The 22903-nt window shown below is 43.4% G+C and overlaps 1 protein-coding gene across 1 annotated transcript in view; it reads left to right on the top strand.

Moving 5' to 3' along the window:
• The window catches only part of T265_04533 (hypothetical protein), a gene marked incomplete at both ends in the record, with an annotated part of 33015 nt that extends 19514 nt beyond the window's left edge, over positions 1-13501 (top strand). Inside the window, 5 exons of the mRNA XM_009169297.1 lie at positions 773-1109; positions 5916-6143; positions 8054-8238; positions 9354-9866; positions 13201-13501. Of these exons, the coding sequence (XP_009167561.1) occupies positions 773-1109; positions 5916-6143; positions 8054-8238; positions 9354-9866; positions 13201-13501 (1564 nt within the window). The remainder of the gene's footprint in view (positions 1-772; positions 1110-5915; positions 6144-8053; positions 8239-9353; positions 9867-13200) is intronic.
• Between the last annotated feature and the right edge of the window lie 9402 nt (positions 13502-22903).

A 22903-nucleotide genomic window follows, 5' to 3' on the forward strand; every position in this document is an offset into this window, starting at 1 on the left:
CTTACAACAAAAGTGCTTCTGAGGATAAAGCTGAGGTTATAAATCGGAGAGCCATAGTTATCAAAACAGCTGTCCGCATAATTTTTCCTCGGCCGTAACGGGACGACTTTGGTCTTAGTTTAAAGTATCCATCGTACTGAAAGATTCTCGTGCAGCAAACGTTTCACGTGGCGAATGAGTGCTCCCGCTTCCGCTCCAGCCGTTTCGAAGAAACCCAAGTCGACCAAGCCGAATACCCCAGAGAACTACCCAGCGGTAATCGGCCTGACGAAGGCAAAATCTCCTCAACTAATCCGTAATGCTTCCCGGTCTTCTGTTCATAAAAGCATTGTTGAACACTGACTGACTATTTGTAAACCTCTTGAAAAGTCCGAAGTCAACCCATTGCCTTTGAAAACTTATCTCTCTTGCTCAACCTACCAGTTATCCTTTCGGTCACCTATATGATATCATTCCTCCTGCATTGTCACTACAATGAGTTTAAACACAAAGTATTGCCCTCAACTATCTTTGCCCGCCTGTCAGGTGTGATTGATCGCACAAGTAACCAGTGGTTGTTGGGAATAATTCAGGGCAGCTGATGACTTTCAAGTTATAGGATAACAGGCCCACCAATCAAATACCTTGTCATCTCGTGGATAATAATTTCATTGCATATATTTGCACCGGTGAATGGGAATAAGATGGTTAGTTGCATACAGCTCAGCAAGGTGCTTTGTGGAGAATATTGATGGTCAGTCATCCTTGTTGCAAATACCGTATTATTTTGTAGGTCCAATACCCCGAAATCAGACTCTGAAATTTTGACACTTAGGGAGAAACCAGCTAAATCCACTGGTCCGCTTATCCCAAGAATGAATCTGCTCACGACGCGTCGCCAACTTACAGCCATGGACGCGCAACAGCATGTCACCGCAAGATCCTCATCAAAAAAGCTTGCTTTGGAACAGGCAATTGCAACCACACGTGGGAATTCGGATCCACTAAATCCTGTTGGATCAATCCGGGCCGCACATAAGCGTATCGTTTCCGGAAAGCGGCCAAATAGTACGCCTGGAAAGCATTGTGCATTTTCTGGTCGATGTACTGTCCCAAAAGAAGAAGAAATTGTAAGTTTCTCGTGTATTTTGTCACGCGATGGTAATTAGAGTTAGTATGCCTTACCTGTCTTGCACAAACCGTCGACCACTTCCAAATGGAAAGCTCAGCAAGAAAAGGCTAAGTCGCATCCTCAAAATCAGTTAGCAGAAATTTTCAAGAAAATTAAATTTCCTTGCTTGAATTTGAAGTGATACGATAAAAATGTTGAGAAGAATTTTAAATACTGGAAAACCTTATGATGGGTAGGCAAAAGTAAAACGGTGGGACACCAATAAGAGAATGAAGAAGACATCTCCTATATTCATAGAATAGGTGAGGGTAGTGAGATGGATTATGCAAAACAACCAAATTCCAAGAACTGCTTGCTTATACCAACCCAAAAACCTGACCAAAAATTCAAAGGACATGGAATACGGATAGCGGCAACGAGGTCACACACGCCAGTGCACCCTTAACAGAACAAGAATCCTTCGGCGTGGTGATTGGTATTAGTTGTAAGTACTATTCAACCACGATTCTACGGACTGCCTAAATCATCATCAGCATCATCATCATCAAAGACATCAACGTCAGTGTTGGTACTGATGCTTCACTGCCGTACAATGATAAGGCTCGTCTAGTTATATATATATATATATAGTATTAAAAGCCCTAGAGTGAAAAGAAGAGAAAAAGAGAGGGTGAGGGAGGGGACCTAGGGCTGGCCTATGTCAAGCATACTGAGGTGCCTACAGACAATCTGGAAGGAAACTGACGCTACTGACATCGATTTGCCACCATTTCATGCAACGTCTCAGGCCAAGGACAGACGGGGTCACGTGGACCTCATCCTGAAAGGCGTACAAAACCAACAACACACAAATTCTTCGTGATCTCTTTCACGCCCTTCTGCCAAGTCATATGCTGTCCACCTCACGGTCCACGCCATCCTGAAGGAGGCATAGAGAACAACACTCGTCTGGGTAGACGCTGTTTCGGCATGCGTAGCACACGACCAAGCCATCGTAGTCGATGGTGCTGGATGTTTTCTCAGACTGCAGTGCCTGCAGCGCAACCAAATAACCGTTTTCTAATCACGTCGTTACTAACACGCTGACGCCATCCAAAACCAGCCACACTTCTGAGGCATCGGAATATCTAAAATCCACGAGACAAATGTTCCCACGAGGCCAATAGTGGACGGTATGTGTTCGCCACATGAGCTAGCTAGATTCTTAGCTGGTATACTAAAGCGACTTACGGAGAAGTCAAACACGTACATCAGAAGTTCGTACAACTATGTTAATAAATTTACAGGATTTCCTTTGGAGATAGACGAAGTCCTCGCAAGTTTAAACGTCATCTTAGTGTACACGAATATCCCCGGAGAGGATGCTTTTGAGGTGACCAAGAGGTTGTTACTGACAGACACAACACTTAGGAGATAGTTGAGGGTGTAAGGATGTTTGAATCTTGACCAATTTGTTTTTGACAAAGCTGTTTGTTCATAAGGCCAAGGTCTTGCAGTGAGATTTCCATTGATAGCTAGTATTCATATGGAGAATTTTGAACAAAAGGTCTTTTCCTGATATGGCCTTCCACCTAATATGGTTGAGCGCTGTGTTGACGAAACATTTGTTGTACATAAAGGTCAAAAACTTGAACTAGTGTAGAAATAGAGTCTACTCGAGCACACTAACCTTCCTGAACTTTAAGACACATAAGAGTGGGGGGAAATTAAAAACTACTCTCTACCAGAGACTACCAGACACAGAGACCATTCTACACTACCCATCAGCACACCCAAAGTCTGTGTGCGCTAGTATTGTCTCATCTATGTTTAGTCGAGTCAGAGCGCTGTGTCCAGAAGAGCTCGACCGAATAGAGGCTAAGATAAAGCTCAATACCAGATTTCAAGAAATGGGATACTCAAGGAGTTTGGTTAGGCCGCAATTAAGAAGGATATTGGCTCTGGTATCAATACTCAGTAAGGAATGGATTGGAACAGAATTATTCCATATGGAGCACGATCATTGATGGTTATTCGAATACTGCTGAACAGTCAATATGCGAGTAGAGCTCCAGATGGGAAGACGTTGTGCTCAGTTTTGGTGCCGTTGAAGGATCTCCTTCTGAGTGAAAGGAATGGGGGTTGTGTGCATAAAATTAAGTACGTTTTCAGTTAGATTTACGAAGGACGGACAGCCATGGAACTACACACCAGGCTTTGCGAGCATAAAAGAATGGTAAACAAACTACCAAAGAATGTGAACGAATACCAAGCGCTGCTCAAAGACTCGGCGCTGACTGGACATGCGTTAGAAACAGGACATAGAGTGGATGTGGAGAATATACAAGTCTCAAGGCGGGGACTGCGACTCACACCATTGCAACTGTTCTTGCGGCTCATTGGGTGGCTGACGTTGTGGTTCATTAGCTGATCCCTATGTGTCGCTGTCCGGCACATGCAGTCCCATAGTCTCATGTAGGTTCGTTTTCAATAAAACGCCCCACAATTGTAGTTGACTGATCCTATTTCAACTGTATACTTGCCACCGTTAAAAGCAGCAATCAGCTATTCATGTGCCTTGTGTACAAACTCTCTTATCATACAGATAGAATTTTCATCTATATAAAGAAATCGTAGTTTTAGACTGATTATTCTAAGTTTCTTAGTGATAACTCTTGATACTGAAGACCCATGAAGTGCCTTTTAGCTTTTGATATATTTGTACACACAGCTAAACTATATGCCTATGCAAACCTTCGAGGCTTGAATAGACTTTCGGGCTTCACGGTTCCATGAGTTATGATTTCATGCGTCTGGCTTTTGCAGAAGCAATTCCCCTATTGTTACTGTCGCGATACTGCAGTTGACTGAAATGAGCGGTCATGTGACGCCAAAAAGAATGCGAGATTTAATCATCTTAAATACTGAAGTTTCGTAGCTTGTTCAGAAATCGGGCAGCATTGTTATTGGTGTGTTCGGATCCAGAAGTCACGTATTCGAATATTCTCCATAGGTCTTCTTTTAATTTGTAAGATGCAGTTTCCGGAAGGTAAACAGCTGCTCAAAGTTGAGTTCTAACCAACGACAAGGTGGTGAACAACTAGAGGCCTGCAAAATTGAAAGTTGCCAAATCTAAAGCACGCGATCTATATGGTAACAAATTACCTTCTAGAGAGGCGCTTCCGATCTACTAATTCTGCGTGGTCATGTGGGCTGAGAAAACTGAGCAGCTACGTGTAAGCAACTAATCGAATAGAACTAACAGTCTTCTTAGTTTACACCTTGAAGATTAGCTTCCACCCCTAAAGTAGAGGAAGAACTTAGTCAGCGACAAATACACTCATTTGTAAATCAGCTTGGTTTTCACGGGAGACTCAAGCGAATCTCTCGTTTAGGATGTTCTTCAACTGAATGTGCTCTAGAGAGGCCGCCTCATGTTTCAGTTGGGTTCAAGTAGAACACAAGGTTGACAGAAACTCGCAGACTGTGCTCCAAAAAGGATGAAACCGGTCGTTGGCTGTCGAAGAGTTTTCAACAACCTTGTAAGTAGTTTCCTCCATGAAGGGAACTTAGTCAGCTTTCAGAAAACAGCACAATTGTGGTGTAGACCTTATTGTAGATTACATCGAAAAGACGAAATTACCGTACAGGAAAAAGTTGCTCTGATTTATCTCTTAAGTCTGAATGCACTTTTATGCTATACAGGGGGGTTGGGACTCTAGTTGCCGAATGAAGTTGATCGTAATGTATGCTACTGGCCTACTCGTATTGTGGCATACGTTCTGAGACATCCTATAATGTAACATTCTGGTTGTTCTCTCATTGAGAGTGCCAGTTTTGTGGCTCACATTCTGTTGTGCTCGTGCCCAAAATATGATACTGACCCGCGCAATAACGAGGTTTACTTCATTCCTTAACTGTGTTCCATTCGAATTTCTGTGAACGTCTTGGATACTTAAACACAATCATTGGGAGCAAGAATAAGGCATTTGTAGCCCAACTAATTTGAAAAACACATGGTGCAATGTTTAATAATTTGCATACCTTTCTCTGGCTTTTTGTACACTACCTGTGGGTCATCAGTGACCTCACGTTCATCTTGAAAGCGCTCATCCATCTCTTGGAAATACTTTCTTTCTTGGTGTAAATATACTTTGGGTTTGGTTCATGATGCTGCCTTCCCAAAAGCAACCTTTTTTGGAAACACGTTTTTGGAGAGAAAGGCAATACTGCGGTCCATTTCTCAGTATCCTTATAATATAAGTATTGGTTATTCACAGGAGGTATATCATTGCTTACTAACACGCAATGAATCTACATTTTCCTCATCGGTTTGTTCACATGTTATGAGAAGTATGCCCATTTGGTGATTGTGAAGCATCCTTTTGGACTAAACTGAATGCAAACCGGGTTACAATAGATATTACGTAGAGCCTCTACGGCGTCAAGCTTACGTGCGACCTACAAAATGTTTGATAGCCAAATACTGCCAGGTTGCTGCGGCTACCGAAAGGTGAAGTGTGAAAAATGTACTTGGAAAATGAACGTTGTTTTCAAGATCTCTTACATTTCTATCCCCAATATCTCAAATCCCGAGTTGTCAGTTGATCATTCATTGCCTCCGTGCTTGGATCCAGTCAGCCGTGTGCCCATGACTTGGTAAAGAAATTGATTGGCAATCAATAAGAAAAGTAATCTACAGTAGGCACATGATCGCACTAAATCTGGTCTACTTCCTTAATCGTACCTTATTTCACTTACCGTGATTTAGAGTCGTATAAATGAAAATCTAGTTTTCTGAACCCATAATTCGTTCTCAATATAGGTCACCAGTCGGGATTGGTTAAGAAACTACAGTCTCCGAAGTCTCAATCTGAACTTGAACAAGTTGGTTTCGAATACAGCGTGTCGCCACTCGATAAACTACAACAATCCCACAAGAACTCTAGTCGAAGCCAAATACTGCAACGGCTTGTTTCCTTTGGTGAACATATCCGGAACTCTGCGACATCTCCAGTATACATGGGCTGAACTAGAGGTTTTCAAACACGAAGTGAGTTGCACAATGAATTAGCCAAATTACATCATTAGTGTTTGAGTGAATGTAAGCACGGTTTCTCATCGCGAAAGAACATCATCTCCCGATCACTTATTTGGTATCCGTTACTCGTATGAAAACTTGCTCCTTTTGCCCTGCTTCTTCGTATCCCTCTTCGATAGATCGGGCACCACAGCATCCTTCTCACACTTGAAGCAACCACTTGTGACAGTCGCATTCCAAATACCATGGTGCTCCAGAAACCACCACTAATTAACCCGAAGACGGACGAATAAGTTTTTGACTGGCGAAGCACCAGTAACACGTAAAAATCATTGGTGCAAATTAGTGAAGCCGACAGTGAGGGAACCAAGTGGTCAATGAAACTCGGGTAGAAAAGGCCTGCGCGTGATCGTGTTGGTTAATGACGCTCGGTGTGGTAGAACGTGCGACAGCCCTACGTTGACCCTACAGATCACATACCTGGCCGTTTTCTGTCTACTAAAGTCACATGATCAGGCCCATTATCCAAATCACGGTCTATCTGTCAGGCCCTTTCTCCCCGTCTGGCCTTCATGCCCTCCGTTGCCGTCCCAACCAAGTCCGATGCTTTTTCACTGACCGAACCAAAATTAGCTGCAATGTCCTATTTTCTGGTACTGCTGTTACACTTCACACCTCAACCTCAGTAACCCGATGGTTTTCAGTCTTCAGAATATCACATTAGTTCGGTGGGGATTTCGCTCAAATGCGCGATTTTTCTTGCATTCTTCAGGGATACAAATAACGTCACGTAACAGGTCTAGCCCAGCGCATCTGACTTATTAGCGCCCTGTCTGAATGTCTCCCAAAACCTTAACCTGCTGATCGTACTAGAAAAGTAGTAAACAAACTAACAACTGCCGTCCATCATCTCCCGGGTGGTCCAATTGGTAGCCGTATTAACCACAGCAGATCTGGCCAAAGTTGTTTAAATCATGTCGCCGAAACCAGCTACTCATTCAATTGCTGAAGACTCTTTTGCAGTCCCTTGTGTTCTACTTGAGCCCAAGTTGTAGGCGAATGATTGCTTTCTGCGAATTGCTTCTGTTTTGCTCAACTGGTGACCTAGCATGTCAGCATTACATGACAAAACTTATCACTAAGGTTTCTGATCAAACATCTCCTCTCGCCACAAATAAAAGACTATTCAGTTTCCCAGCACGTTTTGTTTAAATTCCACGATGATGGTCCGAAAGTCAGCCCCGTAGAGTACTGTAGAGGTAGAAGCTGCCAAATGCTCCTGGCTCCAGTTGATCGGATGATGGCCTGGTGAGAAATCCAATACAAATCTTTTGTGTGCAAGGCATTTCGATCTTCTCAAGTGTAAATTTCCCGTTCGAAGTAGCCTGCTGTGCGATGCACGGTCCCAAAATTCACCCCCTCATAGAATCCTTGAGTGATGTTAAATCTGTTAGTCGCGGGCAGACTTTTACCAGTTGCTGTAATGCCCCAAGCCTTACCTTTGAAGAAATGTACAAGAGTCTCATTAGCTTTTCACAATTATGGGTCGTGCAAATGCACTAAAAACCAATGAAAAAGCCAGTTCTGTTTCTCGTTCCGGCGCTCTGTTTCAAAGTTATGGCCTCGTGTTCGAAAACTCGCAACGGCGGAACAGAATCCTAAAAAACTCAAGGAATATTTCATCGATCAGGTTGTTTGTCGACGTTTTATACTGCCAAAACCTGACAAAATCACCCACAACTTACTCGCCAGGAAAGGAGTGAGAGTGTGAAGAACGAGGCTTAGTGGGGTATATTGGAACAGACTACTGCCTTTCAGGGTATGGATTATCATTAGCTTACTATCATTATTATCGAAACATAATATATTGATATTTCGCCACAATGGTGAGCGATTCCATCAGGTTTTTGCTTCGTTTTTAGCTATTGAAGCTGATCAGACGGTATTATGATCGGCTAAGTTGGCTAATTTCCGGGTCCAGACGATTCTTTGGTGTAATCGTTGAGCAGTGCGTCGTGATACTAGTTGACCTGTCGGGTTCCATGCTGCCACATTTGGAGGAACTCAAGTCCGAACTCAAACGTCTCATTTGGGAACAATTATTTAAGTAGGTTCCATGTTTTCACTTATCCTTTCAGTACGTAATACACAGCGTATTCCTGACTATATTCCGTGACGGTACTTACAGTATTCGTTCATTTTACATGCAGACCGGTGACTGTTTGATGTTGCTTAGAAGTACTTGCAGAGATCTGAGGCAATATCTTACAGGATGCATTAAGCTTCAACCCCGTTGTTTGCCCGCCGTGACCTATCTATATGATGGGTGCCTAGTCAGATATAACATTTGTTCCATTAGGTGTATGTGAATGCGGTACTGGTAGAATTCATATCCACGTTACTCTCGTTTGAACACTTCCCCTCCAGTCCCGGTGCAGTGAATCCGCATCAAAGGGAAGGAGCACCAGACTCGAGTTTCGTTCTTAGTAGAATTCCTGAGCATCCCTGGTCATGGTCGGGGTGTGAACTCCGGATACCTGACATGCGAGGCACCACCATCGCAGGTTGGACGTCAGCAAATAGTCATACATCGTTATAACTTCTCTTACAGACAAAATAAATTTTCAGGTAACATCTGAAACTAACAGTGCTACACTGTTCACTACACTCCGTAAGAGCTTTTAAAAACACACTATCATTTATCTGTTTACTCGCCGTTTGGCACGCAGATTTCCTTCAATCACAGTATGCATTCAATAACCCAGCTATCATCAAAACAGCGTAGCAACAAAAGGTATCAACTGAATTTCCAAAGGCGATCTATATCAGCCATAAACTATGATAGAGTTTTTTTGGGCAGTTTGATTTATTGGAGTCTCACAGAGATAGCTGTTAAAAACTGTGACCTTTGAACATTCCGCGGTGTTTTGAGTTCATGTGTTTTCAGGTCCCGATGTGAATTGTGCTTTTGAAGCTAAATGAGGTGTACGCTTCGTAATAACTAAATTGTGTCCGGTCCACATTTGATACGATTTCTGGTGAGATCTTTAACGAGTGGAGATAAAATTCAGTGCTACTGTAATGCTCATGATAGTCGCTAATCCAGAGAGTCTGTACAATCTGTAGGTATAAAACCAATAGTGTTATTGCTTGAAATGCTTCAGTCGAGCATTTACCTGCGAGATATTTCACTGATTAGGACATTTCTATCCGTTGTTCCAGAAACCAGGTGGTTTTCAACCTCATTGCTTTCAACTCTGACCTGATAGAATGGCAGCAAGCTGGTCCTGTGCTTGCAGACGAAACGGCTTGTCATGATGCCATTGCTTGGATCGATCAGCTGGTCGCCGAAGGCGGTACCTCGACAGAAACGGCAATTTGTAGAGCGTTCAGTCATCTGAAAGCAGTTGATCCATATACTGGGTTAATTCCAGGGCAACGTCGTCCAGTATGGATGAAAAACAAATTGGATGATCGGCAAAAGCCTTCTACAGACGATAATCCAGTTTGTGTATCCAAGGGCATCTACGTGATCACGGATGGGAAACCGGATAATAGCTGTGCGTCTGTCCTTAAAGCTGTTTCCCAATTGTGGGATTTGAATCCGACAGTTGTGCAAAAGCAATCGGACCGGAGCAAACGGCCAAAATCAAAATCACACAGAAGGAGCAAACTGCGTAACACACAAGAAAACGAGGGACCACCTATTCACACCATTTCCTTTCCCTTAAATGGGTATGTTGTTCGGTTGCTTTTTGGTTGCTGATCCGTACAAAAATACGAAAACCTCACACAGTGTTGCAGTCCGTTTTAACTACTGAGGTGTTGAAAAGCATTGTGAAAATAAAATGTTGGTTCCTGTTCGGTGAGTCAAGATAAAGTCATATCTGTGTGGTACTTTCCACAAATAGTTTCAGCCTCCGTATCAAAACCACATCTCACGTTGTATGTTTTAGTAAGACGTTTCTGCTAACCGAGAGCCTCGCCATCCTCGTCATCATGCTCACTGTCATCAGAATCACCATGTACAATAAGCTCAGTTTGACCTGTTTTTCTCTATCGCCAGAGCAAGGTTTCCGATTACTCGTGAAGGTTCTGATGGGTATAGGACCAAAACAGAAGAGTCCTTCTGCGACCCTGGCAAAGTCGCTGCAGGGTGTCTACAATTTAAAATACTTACTCAGGTCTTCTGATGAATGACGCCATATCCTGTCTAAATGCAACTTATTCGCACTGCTCAGCAACTGCCCGCAGCCGTACAGTTTGGTCCTTAACTACTTGCCCAAGAGCCACAGGTTCATGAGATGTGTAGTGCTGATGATAAAACAGCCTTACAGCGTTACTCGACATTTCGGAACGGATTAATATCACTTACTGGCCAAAATCTCAACCGAAATAGAGAAGTTACCGTTTGACTGCCCAGCTTTTATTGTAGCAATCTACTCGAGTTCGTGAAATGTTATCAGTGGTGAGTTAAATTCAAAAGGGAGTGAAGTCTACAGCTTTCTTCGCTCTGCATTTGGACAAATGAACAAACATTAGAACGATACATCTCAACTGGAGGCAGACAGCTCGATCTTCTCATACTACCAACAAACAGTCAGTAGCTCGAGAAAGAAAATAATTCATACGACAAGTTAAGGAATATCAATTTTCGGGGGCTGTGACACATGGACGTCAGTAGCTGGCCGGTGCAAACTTCGAAAACAGCCGTTAGCCCGATACATTAGAAATGCTTTCAGAGTTGTTCCCCTATATGCCAGATCAGAAAAATTAATTTCATTCGGTTGACACAAACAGAAAAATATAGCTAAGAAAGGTATATAGTCCACACTATAACGCATTTTGGTTGAGCAAGTGGCGACAAGTATCTCCAGACAAAAAAGTGCAGATAGAGATAGCAGCAGCGGTAAAACACAACTGACAGGAGGGCTGCTGTGGGGAAACGATACAGTTCCCAATTTACTCAAACAGTGAGAGCAGCCCCTGAAAAAAAGATGCATCTTCAAACATCAGGAGCAACAGAACTCCTAACAACATAAATAAGTGAAAGTGGTTGTATTTTGACGATCAAAATGAAGCGGTGACGCAGAAAGAAACGACAAATAAAGTGAGACTCGTGGTTGTCGCAGTGAATTTAGTTGGCCACCGAATAGCCACAGTCCTATCAGAACCCCAGTTGTTACTTTCGAGTTGATGCTTCCCATACTTCATCAAGACGAAAGGAAAAATCTCCGTAGTCGCTGGGGTTAGCCTACTCCCAACTTTAAAAACTTTGCATTCAGTCTGCAAGCACGAGCATGCGACTGCTTGAAATGCATTTTGAATTGCACGTCTCCGCAGCAACTTTGCTTCTGAGTTATGCAGTGCTTGCTGGTCCAATAATGTCATCACCGCAATTAGCTGCAATTTTGTAATAATTATTACCTCAAGTGTTTCCGTCATCTTAGATACCTTAAAAAAGTTAACCAATATACTTTCATGCGCTCTGACAGAATAGTCAAACATTTACCATTCGCATATCTTCACATGTTATCTCCTGTCCTAATGTTCCAACAACATTCCAATGTGTTTTGATCTCTCGTAAAGTTATGTCAAAAGGGTTTTTCACAGCTTTGAACGAACGCAGATATGTAAGCGAGAATATGAACATGTTAAAAGTAAGGATGTTAACTGCGTTGAAGTGAGTCAGTAGGATTTTCACCTTTTCACTGTTACTGGGCTAATGCGACCGGAAAGATAAGCCACGAACACCACTGGCTTGCAGAAAAAGTTGTCAGACACCGGGCATTAGATAAAACGATCGTCACTTTGTCGCCTCGACCAACATGGGCCGGATGCGAGGTGTGCAACCAGAAAACACCCTGCAGCGTTTCTATGCTTATCGGATACTCTCTTGAGACCTCCATTAGGTAAATGTTTAGAGTGTGCTAATCAACCAGACCGTTTGAACAGGAAGGTGTGGTGCTAAGTGCATAAGCACACGGGCAACCCTACACTATGACCAAGTTCCAGAGAGCCTCAATGAACAATAAAAACCTTAACTCGACTAATCTTGATCAAACACCATCGCATTACATTTGAACGAAGCCGTATCATCTCACAGAGGAAAAAATTGCCTGTGATGTCATCTTCTAGACACCTTGAACTCGATCAAGATTGGTCCGGTTCCGGTTTCTGTTGATCACTGAGGTCTTTTGGAATTGGGTCACAGTCTAGGGTTGTCCGCGTGCTAATGCACGTATCGCCACACCTTCCTGCTCAAATGGCTCAGTTGATTAACACACTCTGAAATTGTACCTAATGGAGGTCTCATGACAGTATCCGATAAGCGTAGAGAAGCCAGTCACTCAGGCAGCAGGTTGTTTTCTGGTTGCGCACCCCACAGTCGGCCCGTGTTAACCGAGGCAACACAGTCAAGCTCGTTTTGAGCTAATGCTTAATTTTTGGTCTAATTATGCTTGCTCGTTTGGCACGTAACTTAAGACCGAATGGGGCGTTCAAAATTCAATAATGCTTGATATAACTTGTCACATTGAATTTAACGTTTTCTGCCTTTAAAACCTAATTAGAAGGTTGAATTCTAGCAGCCTATCTGTTCTCACTGCTTCCGTAGATTGAAACGCAACAAACATTGAAAGACTCGTTGCTTAGGAGATGCTGACTGGGCCTATTTTTGATAGCGATGACCCTGTTTTTTAAAGGAACTTCATTGTCCCTGTTACGAGTTTCAAGATAAACCACCGTAACGTCACCTAACACAAGAACGAGGGTTGGGAACACGGCAAATGTCATCAGCAGGATGTTTCAAACTCTGTTGAATTTCAATTAGTCCTCCGTACAGAGAGTGGTGTGCAGTTGCAAACCGATACTCGAAGAACAGCGGTATATTGGTGGCCATTATACGGATTGCAACTGAGTTCGCTAATGTGTAACTCGAAATCAGCACTGATGCTGTTATATTTCAGGGTCTATTTCTCGGTTTAATTTTGGTCCATAAAATTTATCCTTAGTACTATACTCGAGATTCTCGTAGGCGAATGGGAAATTTTTTCTGTTCACTTTTCAGAGAAGCAATGAATTTTCTGAAGCGACTATCACAGTTGACCAGCGGACGACAGCATATCATCCCAACCGAAGCAAACTGTTCTCGCGTTCTCTGCTTACTTGAGGAACAATACTCCAGACTGTGTGAAGAAAAGGTGAATAGTGATTTCCTGGGATCCACTGTATCCTATCCTGAGTTGCGTGGTGATGACCTTAGGCTCATTTTGAAAGAAATATCAGCTGCACATCGTGATGTCTACAAACTTGAATATTTTCAAAATGTCTACAAAGAAACGAAGTCTGCCACCAAGACTGAGGAGTGAACAAAAACTACCAGAATGTTGTGACTGCAAATTTGTATCAGGAATCCTATATCACTAAATCGATCCGGGATAATTTTCCATTAGAATCTGATGAATTTTTGTATACCATCATTCTATCACAATCTCCTTTTACTCAACGTTTCTGAAGTTGACAATCGTTACTTCACCCGCGAAATCAATAAACTAGTTCGTGAAGCATGACAACTATACTCAAGACCCGCGTTTTCCACAACAGTGTGAATGGTTTTAGTTTGTCGGATCAGGAAAACAACCGCGTCGGTGGAAAGGATGAGAACTTAAAGATATCCAAGGATGTCGCTTGTTACACATTTTTCCGTATTTTTCATAGTGATTGGCAGACATGAGAATATAACAGGCAGTATCGATTGCATTTAACTACATATTAATCTACCAAATGAACAGGCATTCGAACGGGTATAACAGAGACATTTAGTATAGATCAGATACGTTCATGATACATCATTTGTAAGTTTTCTCTTTGACGCCTGGGATAACGAAAGCGCAAAATACTAAGCAAAACTCCCCAGACAACTAAAGAAATCGAAGAACATGACGCTAACTACCTCACGTAAAGAGAAATATTTAAATGGGTTGTGTGTGATGGTCTGATAATCATTCTGAAGTCGATGATATGGTCCCAACCAAATCTGTTCTGCACTATTTAACAGACTTAATTTCATATTCTAACCAAACTACTTCAATCAGTGTACACCGGAGGAACCTGGATGCGAGTTGTTTTGAACGCCAGTTGATATCTGGGTCATCTATCTCACTTCAGCTTGATACCTTGATTTTTCTACCCAAAGTCTTGATAAGAGAACTTTTGTTTGTTTATTATGGCAATATGTAGTATCCGGACTTCGAAACTGTTTGTTCGGTCTGTTTACAACAGCTCCTCATTCAGTCAGTCAAAAGTCCACGCAGTCCTAACAGGTCAATGATGGTTTTTCACAGGTCCAACAGAACTGGTACAGTTTGCTGGTCTCAGATCTGCTCACATCAAATCTATGGAAGTTTGCGAGTGACAACCCCGATTTCTCTTGACCCATTTACCGTTCCCTCGAGGTATTTTCTGATAGAACCTGCACATTCTCAACATATCGCAAGATTTTTGCAAGCAAAAATCCCATTGTAAACGACAGCACAAAATTAGTGTGACACATCGGTGCTTTGCTGCCGCACATCCACAACTTATTTGAAAGTTCTATTCGAAGAAAAAGAAAAGCGGTGGAAGGGAATAGGGAACAGGCAATTCTGATCTAGTACAGGCATTCCGAGCTGGTCACATCTCCATTCACATATTCAGACGATATCGAAAGAAACTGACTACATCGAGCGGTGGCCATGTCTAGGAGCGACGTTTGTAGATACATAGAAGGACAACCATCTGGAATACGGCTTGCATCGACAGTCTTGGTCACTTTATTATCTTTGTGAAAGGTTAGATGCTAACCACCTGTCTACCTACGCTACTCCAAAGTGAGTACGTAAATTTGCACGCTTTTGCGGACGCCTGCTTTACACGCACAATGAATGACTCAATTACTGCAATTATTGGCGCTTGAAACAGTTTACGAGTGAAGTCCATGCCGATCGACAAAACACTTGTAATTTTCTCATGCCGGCCTTCTTAGCACCAGCCTACGGAGGTCACAGCTCTAAGACCAGGACTGTCGAAGACAAAGAAGTCCCATTTCTGCCGCTGGAAGCTACCATGTCTCACAGTCATGTAGTAATTACAAGTTTCTTGAAGTCCAGAGATATACCATCCTCCAGAAGATCCTGGACTTTACCGTGATTTGACAATTTTGTACCTTCACGACGTACTGAGCAATACTGGGAGGCCGTCCGACGACAATCACAGTCTCTCATGTCAGGTTGGTCAATGGTTAGAGGTCCCTTGGCTCTCCATACTGAGGGTTGAAAGATGTATGGTAGCTTGTTCTGTAGAAATTGAAATGCACTTGCATTTCACGCCAAACACCGCGGCTTTGCGGTCAGGCTTCTTACCCAAAGGCTTTGGTTGAGGACTCTAATTGTCCTCCTGTCTAGGTTTGGATGCCCAAGCAGTATCTCATCCCACGTACAACCATGAATTTTACACACAATTAAACTCACACCGTATCGGTCGTCACGTGGTGCCATTAACCGGGTCGGCTTACTGGCTGCTTGCAGCTGGGCACTTAAGCAGAAACAGACCACTACTGACGCCTCCCTTCTTTCTCTTTCACATACCTTTTTTCCCCTCCTATCTCTAAACCATCAATAACTCTCTCCTTGTAGGCCCAGCAGTTAGGACGGACTAATCTGCCCTCCTTGCATCGCATTTGCAAGCGACACCTGAGCATCATCCGGCGCCGACATCCTCAGTCATCTCTAAATCAATGTTCGATCCCCAGCGCCCACTCTATATGCTGTCTTCAATGTCCGCACCCTGAAGCGAGCAGGACAACAGGCTGCTCTTGCTATCACGCTGGATGCGATTTGTATTGATGTGCAGGGTGTGCAAGGTTTGCATACTTGACCGGATACTTGTTTATAGTCAGCTGTGTGCCGTTCGTCTGAATAGTCGCATAAATATGGAAGTAATCGATTTCTGTTTGTCGTCTCAGGGTTACACCCCAAAAGACTGTAGCTATGACACAGCCAAAGACAAGTTTTATGACGCCCTGAATGCCCTGTTGCGGCCAGCTAAAAGTTTAGACATCTTTGTTTTTGCCGGATATATGAATAAATAAGTGGAAAGGGCTCGCGCATCTGAGACCCGATGGCGTGGTCAGTTTGAATTGGACTCGGTGCGTAGGGGTAATGGTGAATGATTGCTTCGGCTCGTAATGATTGCAGGCTGTTTTTATGCAGTACTAACTACCGAAATCGCCGAAGTCGTCTGGCCACTTGGCGTCCTCCAACGGCATGCCGGCCATAAACTCAAATTGATCAACTTGCCATCAGTTACTGATGGCGCGGACCGATAACTAACTGACTGCCGTTTTGGAGCACATCTGTGGATTCCGACCACGCATTTGTCTGGAGTCGCCTCTCCCAGGGCCGCGCATGTTGTGGACGTATGGCTTGGCGACTGAGAGACTGGCAGACCGTGATGTTAGACGAACTTACTAGAATCGTCTTCTAGAGTCTCTTCCAAATGCTCCACAGTAAGATGTGAATTCTTAGTGGGACGAGATTGCCATCTCTTGTCACAGTGCTTAGCGTTTTGCCATGCGCTACTTGGCCCACTCAAGCACTGGATATCAGACCGAGCAACGGCACTGTTTAAATCTTGCAGAAATTTCCCAGTCTGTCCCGAACATCGCCTAACCGGAAGAATTATCAGACGTCAAGTGAAAGTGGGTATGCGGACCTACCGTTAAGCTTGTTGGACACAGAATGCCAAAGGACTAGAATAGGACCAGAAAGCCGGTAATACCCAAACATTATTTCAGTCGATCCCTTCTACGCCTGTGAGAGAAACCATCAAAGATCAGAATGGAACTATCATCCATAATAAAGAAGAACGCCTCGACCTTTGAGCCAAATACCTCCAACAACGGTTATATTGGCCACCAGCTACCAAGGTTATAGCTGACTTTGAACCCTATACGGTGAACATGGAACCCCCTAAGGCCTCGGAGGTTTATGAATGCATATGTTCTTTCAAGCGCCACCGAGCTCCCGGTCCGGATGACCTTCCACCCGCACTGTTCAAAGACGGGGGTGGAGTCCTAAGTCAGCGATTGTCTGAGTTGTTTGCTGGCATTCTAGAAAAGGAGACTGTGTAGGACAGTCGAGGAGAGTGGGCGATAATGCCCAATTTCAAAAAGGGAGCTCGTAGTAAGCGTGGTAACCACAGGGGAAAGCTCAGCTTGACCCCACTCATAACGTCATTTGTGCTTCGTTGCCTTATGGGGGCTCGTGGAATAATGACTCGAGAGAAACAAGCAGGATTTCGGCCTGGCAGTGGGGTTGAGTGGACCAAATCTTTACAATCCTTCAGGTGCTAGAACAACGCCATACATACAAACGATCCACAGTTTTAACATTTCTAATTTTTTAAGATGTATTCGGTATTCAAAATCCTGGTGCTCAAATAGTCTCTGACGAAAACCCTGTCGATATGGAATATGCACATAGCATCGTTCTCTTCCTCTCCGGGTTTTTCGGTGAAACTGATCGAAGACATCTATTATTTGGCATGCGCCTCGCACCTACAAAGTTTAAGACCATGCTCCAGGATGTGCAGTTACTAAACTCCGCTTACAATCCGGGGAGAGACACTCGAAATTGTGACGTTTTACGTATCTTGGAATTTGTATTAGTTCCAAGTGTAGTGTGACAGATGAGATGAAAAAATCTGCAAGGCTTAGGTTGCGCGTGCTAGCTACGATGTCCCCAGGCCTTCGACAACCATTGTCTCAGAACCATGGCTCGTGTATATTGGTGTCGGCGAATCCGTAACGAGGCACTTAGTAAGTGAGTTTTCGTTTGTGTGACAGGGACTTCCATCAAAGAATACATCAAGCACCAAAAACTGCGCCGGTTAGGCCGTGTGTTGTGTAGGCCGAACTATCGTTCGTCGAAGAGGGTGCTGTTTTCTGAGCGCCGAAAGCAGACAGGTGATTAACCCTTAACCAGGCAGAGGGGTATAAAAAAGAACAACAAAACCTTTGGGTGCTGTGGGTATTAGTCACGTACCAGAATGGGGATCACGTGATTTCCACTGTGCCTGGTTAGGGACGCTCTAAGATATGGTTGCTCATCGATGTCAATGGCGTTTTCTTGCCAGTTTCCATCCAGATTGCCTGAATGAATGTCTGGAGGTGAAGGCACCGCTGATTGGTTGTGGTAAACTAGCCCCCAAGTCTCTTGCCCTTCCACTTTTATTCTTTTCGTTGGCAATAATGCTTCTAAATAAACTGTGGTTGTACGGCAGCTAAGCATCGTTGTTGAAAACTGATATCATGATGTCACTAATCATGCTGATGATGAAAGATATATCGCACTGTCATCAGATACATCTCAAAATAGCAAAGGCAACCTGTACCTTAGATAGTCTTGGATTATCCTTGTCTATCACACCATAAATAGGACTGATGCTAACCCGTAAAACAGTTCAATACTTCCGGGATCTCTTATTGGGTTGTATGTGACGTATTCGGCAACTGTATCTCCGGAAGCATGACCTTACAGCGAAACTTTACTCACACCCAACTCAACGCTATGAGGTGGTCTAGAAGACTGTCGAGAGACTGGGTCGATTGATTTGTGTCACATGACCATAGCAGACAGAATGGTACTGGATTTATTATTGCGACTGCTTAGACTGTGGTCAGACGAAGCCGTTGGATCGATATTGACAGTCTATTAGGTATCCGGTAGATAAGTTGAAAAGCTTGAATTTGTTTGGAGTGATCTCGTGCCAGGTGTGTGTGAGGTGGTGCGTTTGGCGATTGACCCTTTGGCTGAACCATTAATTCTGGTGGTTTTCCGGCAACACGGACGTTCAAGTTTTCTCTTAGCATGCGGTCAACATATTTCACCGAATAACAGTAAGAGAAGGTATACATAAACTTATTCTGGGTGAACACTAGAACCTCACCCTGATGTTGAGTATTAGCAAAGTTTTGGTTATAAACCAAGGACGTAGAATTACGGTCAGAAGTGGCCATTTTAGGTGTTGAAACAAGTGATGAATAACGGTTTTTGCCAATAGATTGCCTTTGTTGGGTAGAGTCATAAAATTGGCTTCTTTGCAAAAGTCGTGACTGTGGGTTGCATTGGAGGTCCAGACATTTTCGTGGGTATTAGTCTCTGGATAATAGTTTGGTTTACCTGCCGGGCACAATTTCCTCTGTTGATTCGTTACCGCGTAAATCAGAGTTCATTTCTACCTTAGTGTAACATGCGGGCTTTCCATAGACAGATGTCTGAACTGAATTCGTGTATAGTTTGACTAATTTAATGTTCAAGAATTGGAATGCCTTGTCACTTTCGATTTCATGAGTAGAGTTGTTCAGGAGAGTGTCTAGTACGTGTACATTTGATGAAAGCCTAAAAGCAATATGTGTGTACCGTTCATAAAACTGAGTAAATCCAACATCCTCATTCAGCTGACCGAGCCCTAGTATACCCATAAAGTTGGGACTCAACAGGGAAACAAGAGTAGAGCTAACGGGGACTTCGTTGATTTGTCGGTGAAGTGTGGAGTTAAGTGCAGCGTAAAAGGAGACGGTGAGGATTGGGAAGTCAAATCTGAGGAATCCATGTTACCACAAATGAGGCTTGAAATCTTCCTCATGTGGATTTGTTAAAAAGGGATGTCATATCCACAAACTCAGTGTCACGGGGATTATGCTGGCATAAACAATGGCGTATAAGTTTTAATGCCTCTCATTAAATAGTAGAGTGATATGGGGAGTCACACTTGAGTCTCAATGGAAAATCTTTCTTATGAACCTTTGTAGGCCATAAAGTCGTATTTTATTATTGAACGGAAGGCTTGAGATGCTGGAATAAGACTTCAGAAAGTAGACCTCGACTCTTCAGGCGTTTCAGATAGTTTATTAGTTGCTCCTTACTTGAACTCTGATTTGGTGGCTAATGTTACTTGTTTGTTTCATTATTTACTCCTATTTGGACCAGACGACGAAATTCCGGAAAAAATAATATCCGTCACTCTGTTTGTTGAAACAAAGTTCTTGTCCCGCAGCTAGTTAAACATTAGGTTTTGGGAGACAATCAAGCATTCGTCTCCTAATCTCGATTATCATAAAATTTACCAAAAGTGTGGAGAGCGGGTGTCGCCACTTTTCAGGGGATGAATTTCGGAGAGCTTCCCTTAGAATCCAACACGCCCGCTTTCTTTACCGAACAGAAATCGAGGTGAACGGAACGGTCATATGACCCGAATACGCCCTGAAAATCCAAAAGTCCCAAAACTGTGGGCCGCTTCTACTTATGGTGATACTTTTAATCCCAAACGGGTGAAGTTGTGGTCCATATACCCTCTACCAGGCTGAAATCGTGCTTACTGCTCTGGAGTGAAAGATTCACGGGTCATCATAAGGTAACCAAGACCAGGAGCTTTTTACAGCTGGAAGTACGTTAATCTCCTTATGTTTGTCACTCATTGTGGGTTGGATTTTCAGTGTGTACAGTAACAACGATTCGGCCCAGTTATCTGGGTAAGACTGTTTCGGAATAGACGTAAATGAACCTAAACAATAGTGGCTGGTGACCTCATCTTCTTTTTTGGGCAAAGCGAGTGAGAGATTCGCGAAATACACATTTTTTCAAACTGACTTGGTTAGAATCAATTTGGATTGCATCCTGTAAGTGAAGCTGACTTATTCTGAAAGCTAAGAAGCAATATGACAGGTAGATGGATCGATCAGCTGTAACACCCTTTCGGTGCCTGGCTGCCATGCCACCCTAAGGAAGCACGAGGGCTGGGATACTGACAGGTTGCCCAAGCCTAGACAGGGGAATTCAAGCGGCGGAAGTTGATTTCGGACCACGACTATTTCGGTCAGTAAATTCGAGCTCTAACCACTGAGCCATCTCTCCCCTGGGAACCAACATACAGTTATTTCATCCCTGATGGGGATAATCATCTGTGAGCACGTCACGAAATTTCAAGAACATTCAAGCAAATACTAACTGAATCCCTTGTTTATGATACTTTCTAGCTGAATATGCTGCATAGAAGCCGTCTTATTTTCCATTTGCAGCGGCATTCGGGATGTTGCATTATACGGAACATGTCAGCCATAGATAGTCGTGTTTGCCTGATGGGCTACCGGAGGGGCATAGCAAATTGTCGAATAATTTTCAGCAGTTATATGAGTGGTGTGCCGTCTAGACAATGTAGTGCGATTTCTCGAATGTTGTAAGTTAGAAAACATGAAACAGTTTATTCTCTTAGGTCACTGACTTTAACTCATAAGTCATGCAGTTACTCACTAGTGACAGAAGAAAATGGGTTTTGACCTGGGATGCAAGGTACTAGTAAGCTAATACCCTTTTCAAGATTTGCCTGCTGCATCAGATCAGTGGATTTTTGATCAAGGTAATTAAAAATGCGCACAGAATTGCGTGGATCAGCCCAGAGGCAAATGGAAAGGATGGTTTAGCGGTGAATTATGACTGGAAAGTATCCGGAAGGTCAGATTGCTGAATGTAACCTCAGAACGCCCGAAACCTACTACTCCACCGAAATCTTAACAGGAAAGCCGGCAAGCATCCAAACCAGTCAATCATTCATTCAATTCAGCAAATCCAATGAGTTCCCATGCGCGCCACAGAAGCACGACCGAATGTGATCAGCGTTCAGGCATTTCATAGAGGCACGATCGATGTTGAGGGTGTTCACTAACGCCTGGATCAGTGTCAGAAAGTCCTCTTTAAATAGCGTGGGGCCGTTGTAACTTTTGATCTCGCAGTCTATTGTTCGGAATAAGGCTGTTGTGTCCCCTTCTGTGAGTCTTTTTTCCGGCAACTAGGCACTGGAGTGGGTCAGCAGCAGATACCACAGATTGACGAATCAGCAGATATAACAGAAAGTAAGGTAGAGAGGGGGGAATCATGTACGTTTTGTGCACCGGATAAACTCCTGGAATTATGTAACCAGTTAGAGTGGAGAAGAACGCAGTGTTATAGCAGATAAGCAACTGTATGTATTGTAGCGGATATTGTTGTTAATCATGATAATGACGCTGATGACGAGTATGCAGCGTCGTCCGATTTATGCCAGTCTCAGGCTAGAAACTCCAGCATCAGGTGAATGCGGCGCTATATATACAGGATAAAGTTCAACTTCAGTGACATTCAACGTTTATTTTTACTGCCAAGTCGTACATTCCTTCATCCTGGTCCGGTGTTTCTTAAATGACGGTGGATAGCATAGCTGTACATGCAAGTCCGTTGCCCATTTAGTGTGCGCGGTCATTGATGGAAACTATTTGCTTGAGTTCATTCATTCCAGAAATGTATGTGGCTCTGTATGCGGTACGAACCTAAGGGACTGAAAAGATCATGGTGGGACCTATGATATTCTAGACTCAACAGTATTCAATGAAGCACATTCTGCAAGAAGGAACTGCGACATATGCACATTGCAACGTTTTAGGATAATGTTTCTATAGAAGGTCACAAACCTCGATCAGGCCAAGTGATTTTTAAAGACGCATTGGCGAAGTATGGTAGTTTTGAGCTTAATCTATGGTTTAAGCTCTGCACAACCTAGGCCTGATAGCTGTTTTAACGAATGTTGGGTAAAACCAGTCAAAGCCAGAACGAGAATGAAAACCAGTGAAAGAATTTTGGAGCAGACTCCAGCTGAAATCTTGTGTCCATAGTTATGAAAGAGCTGGGCTGATCTCTCCC

Source organism: Opisthorchis viverrini (assembly GCF_000715545.1).
Source record: "Opisthorchis viverrini unplaced genomic scaffold opera_v5_75, whole genome shotgun sequence".
NCBI lineage: Eukaryota > Metazoa > Platyhelminthes > Trematoda > Opisthorchiida > Opisthorchiidae > Opisthorchis > Opisthorchis viverrini.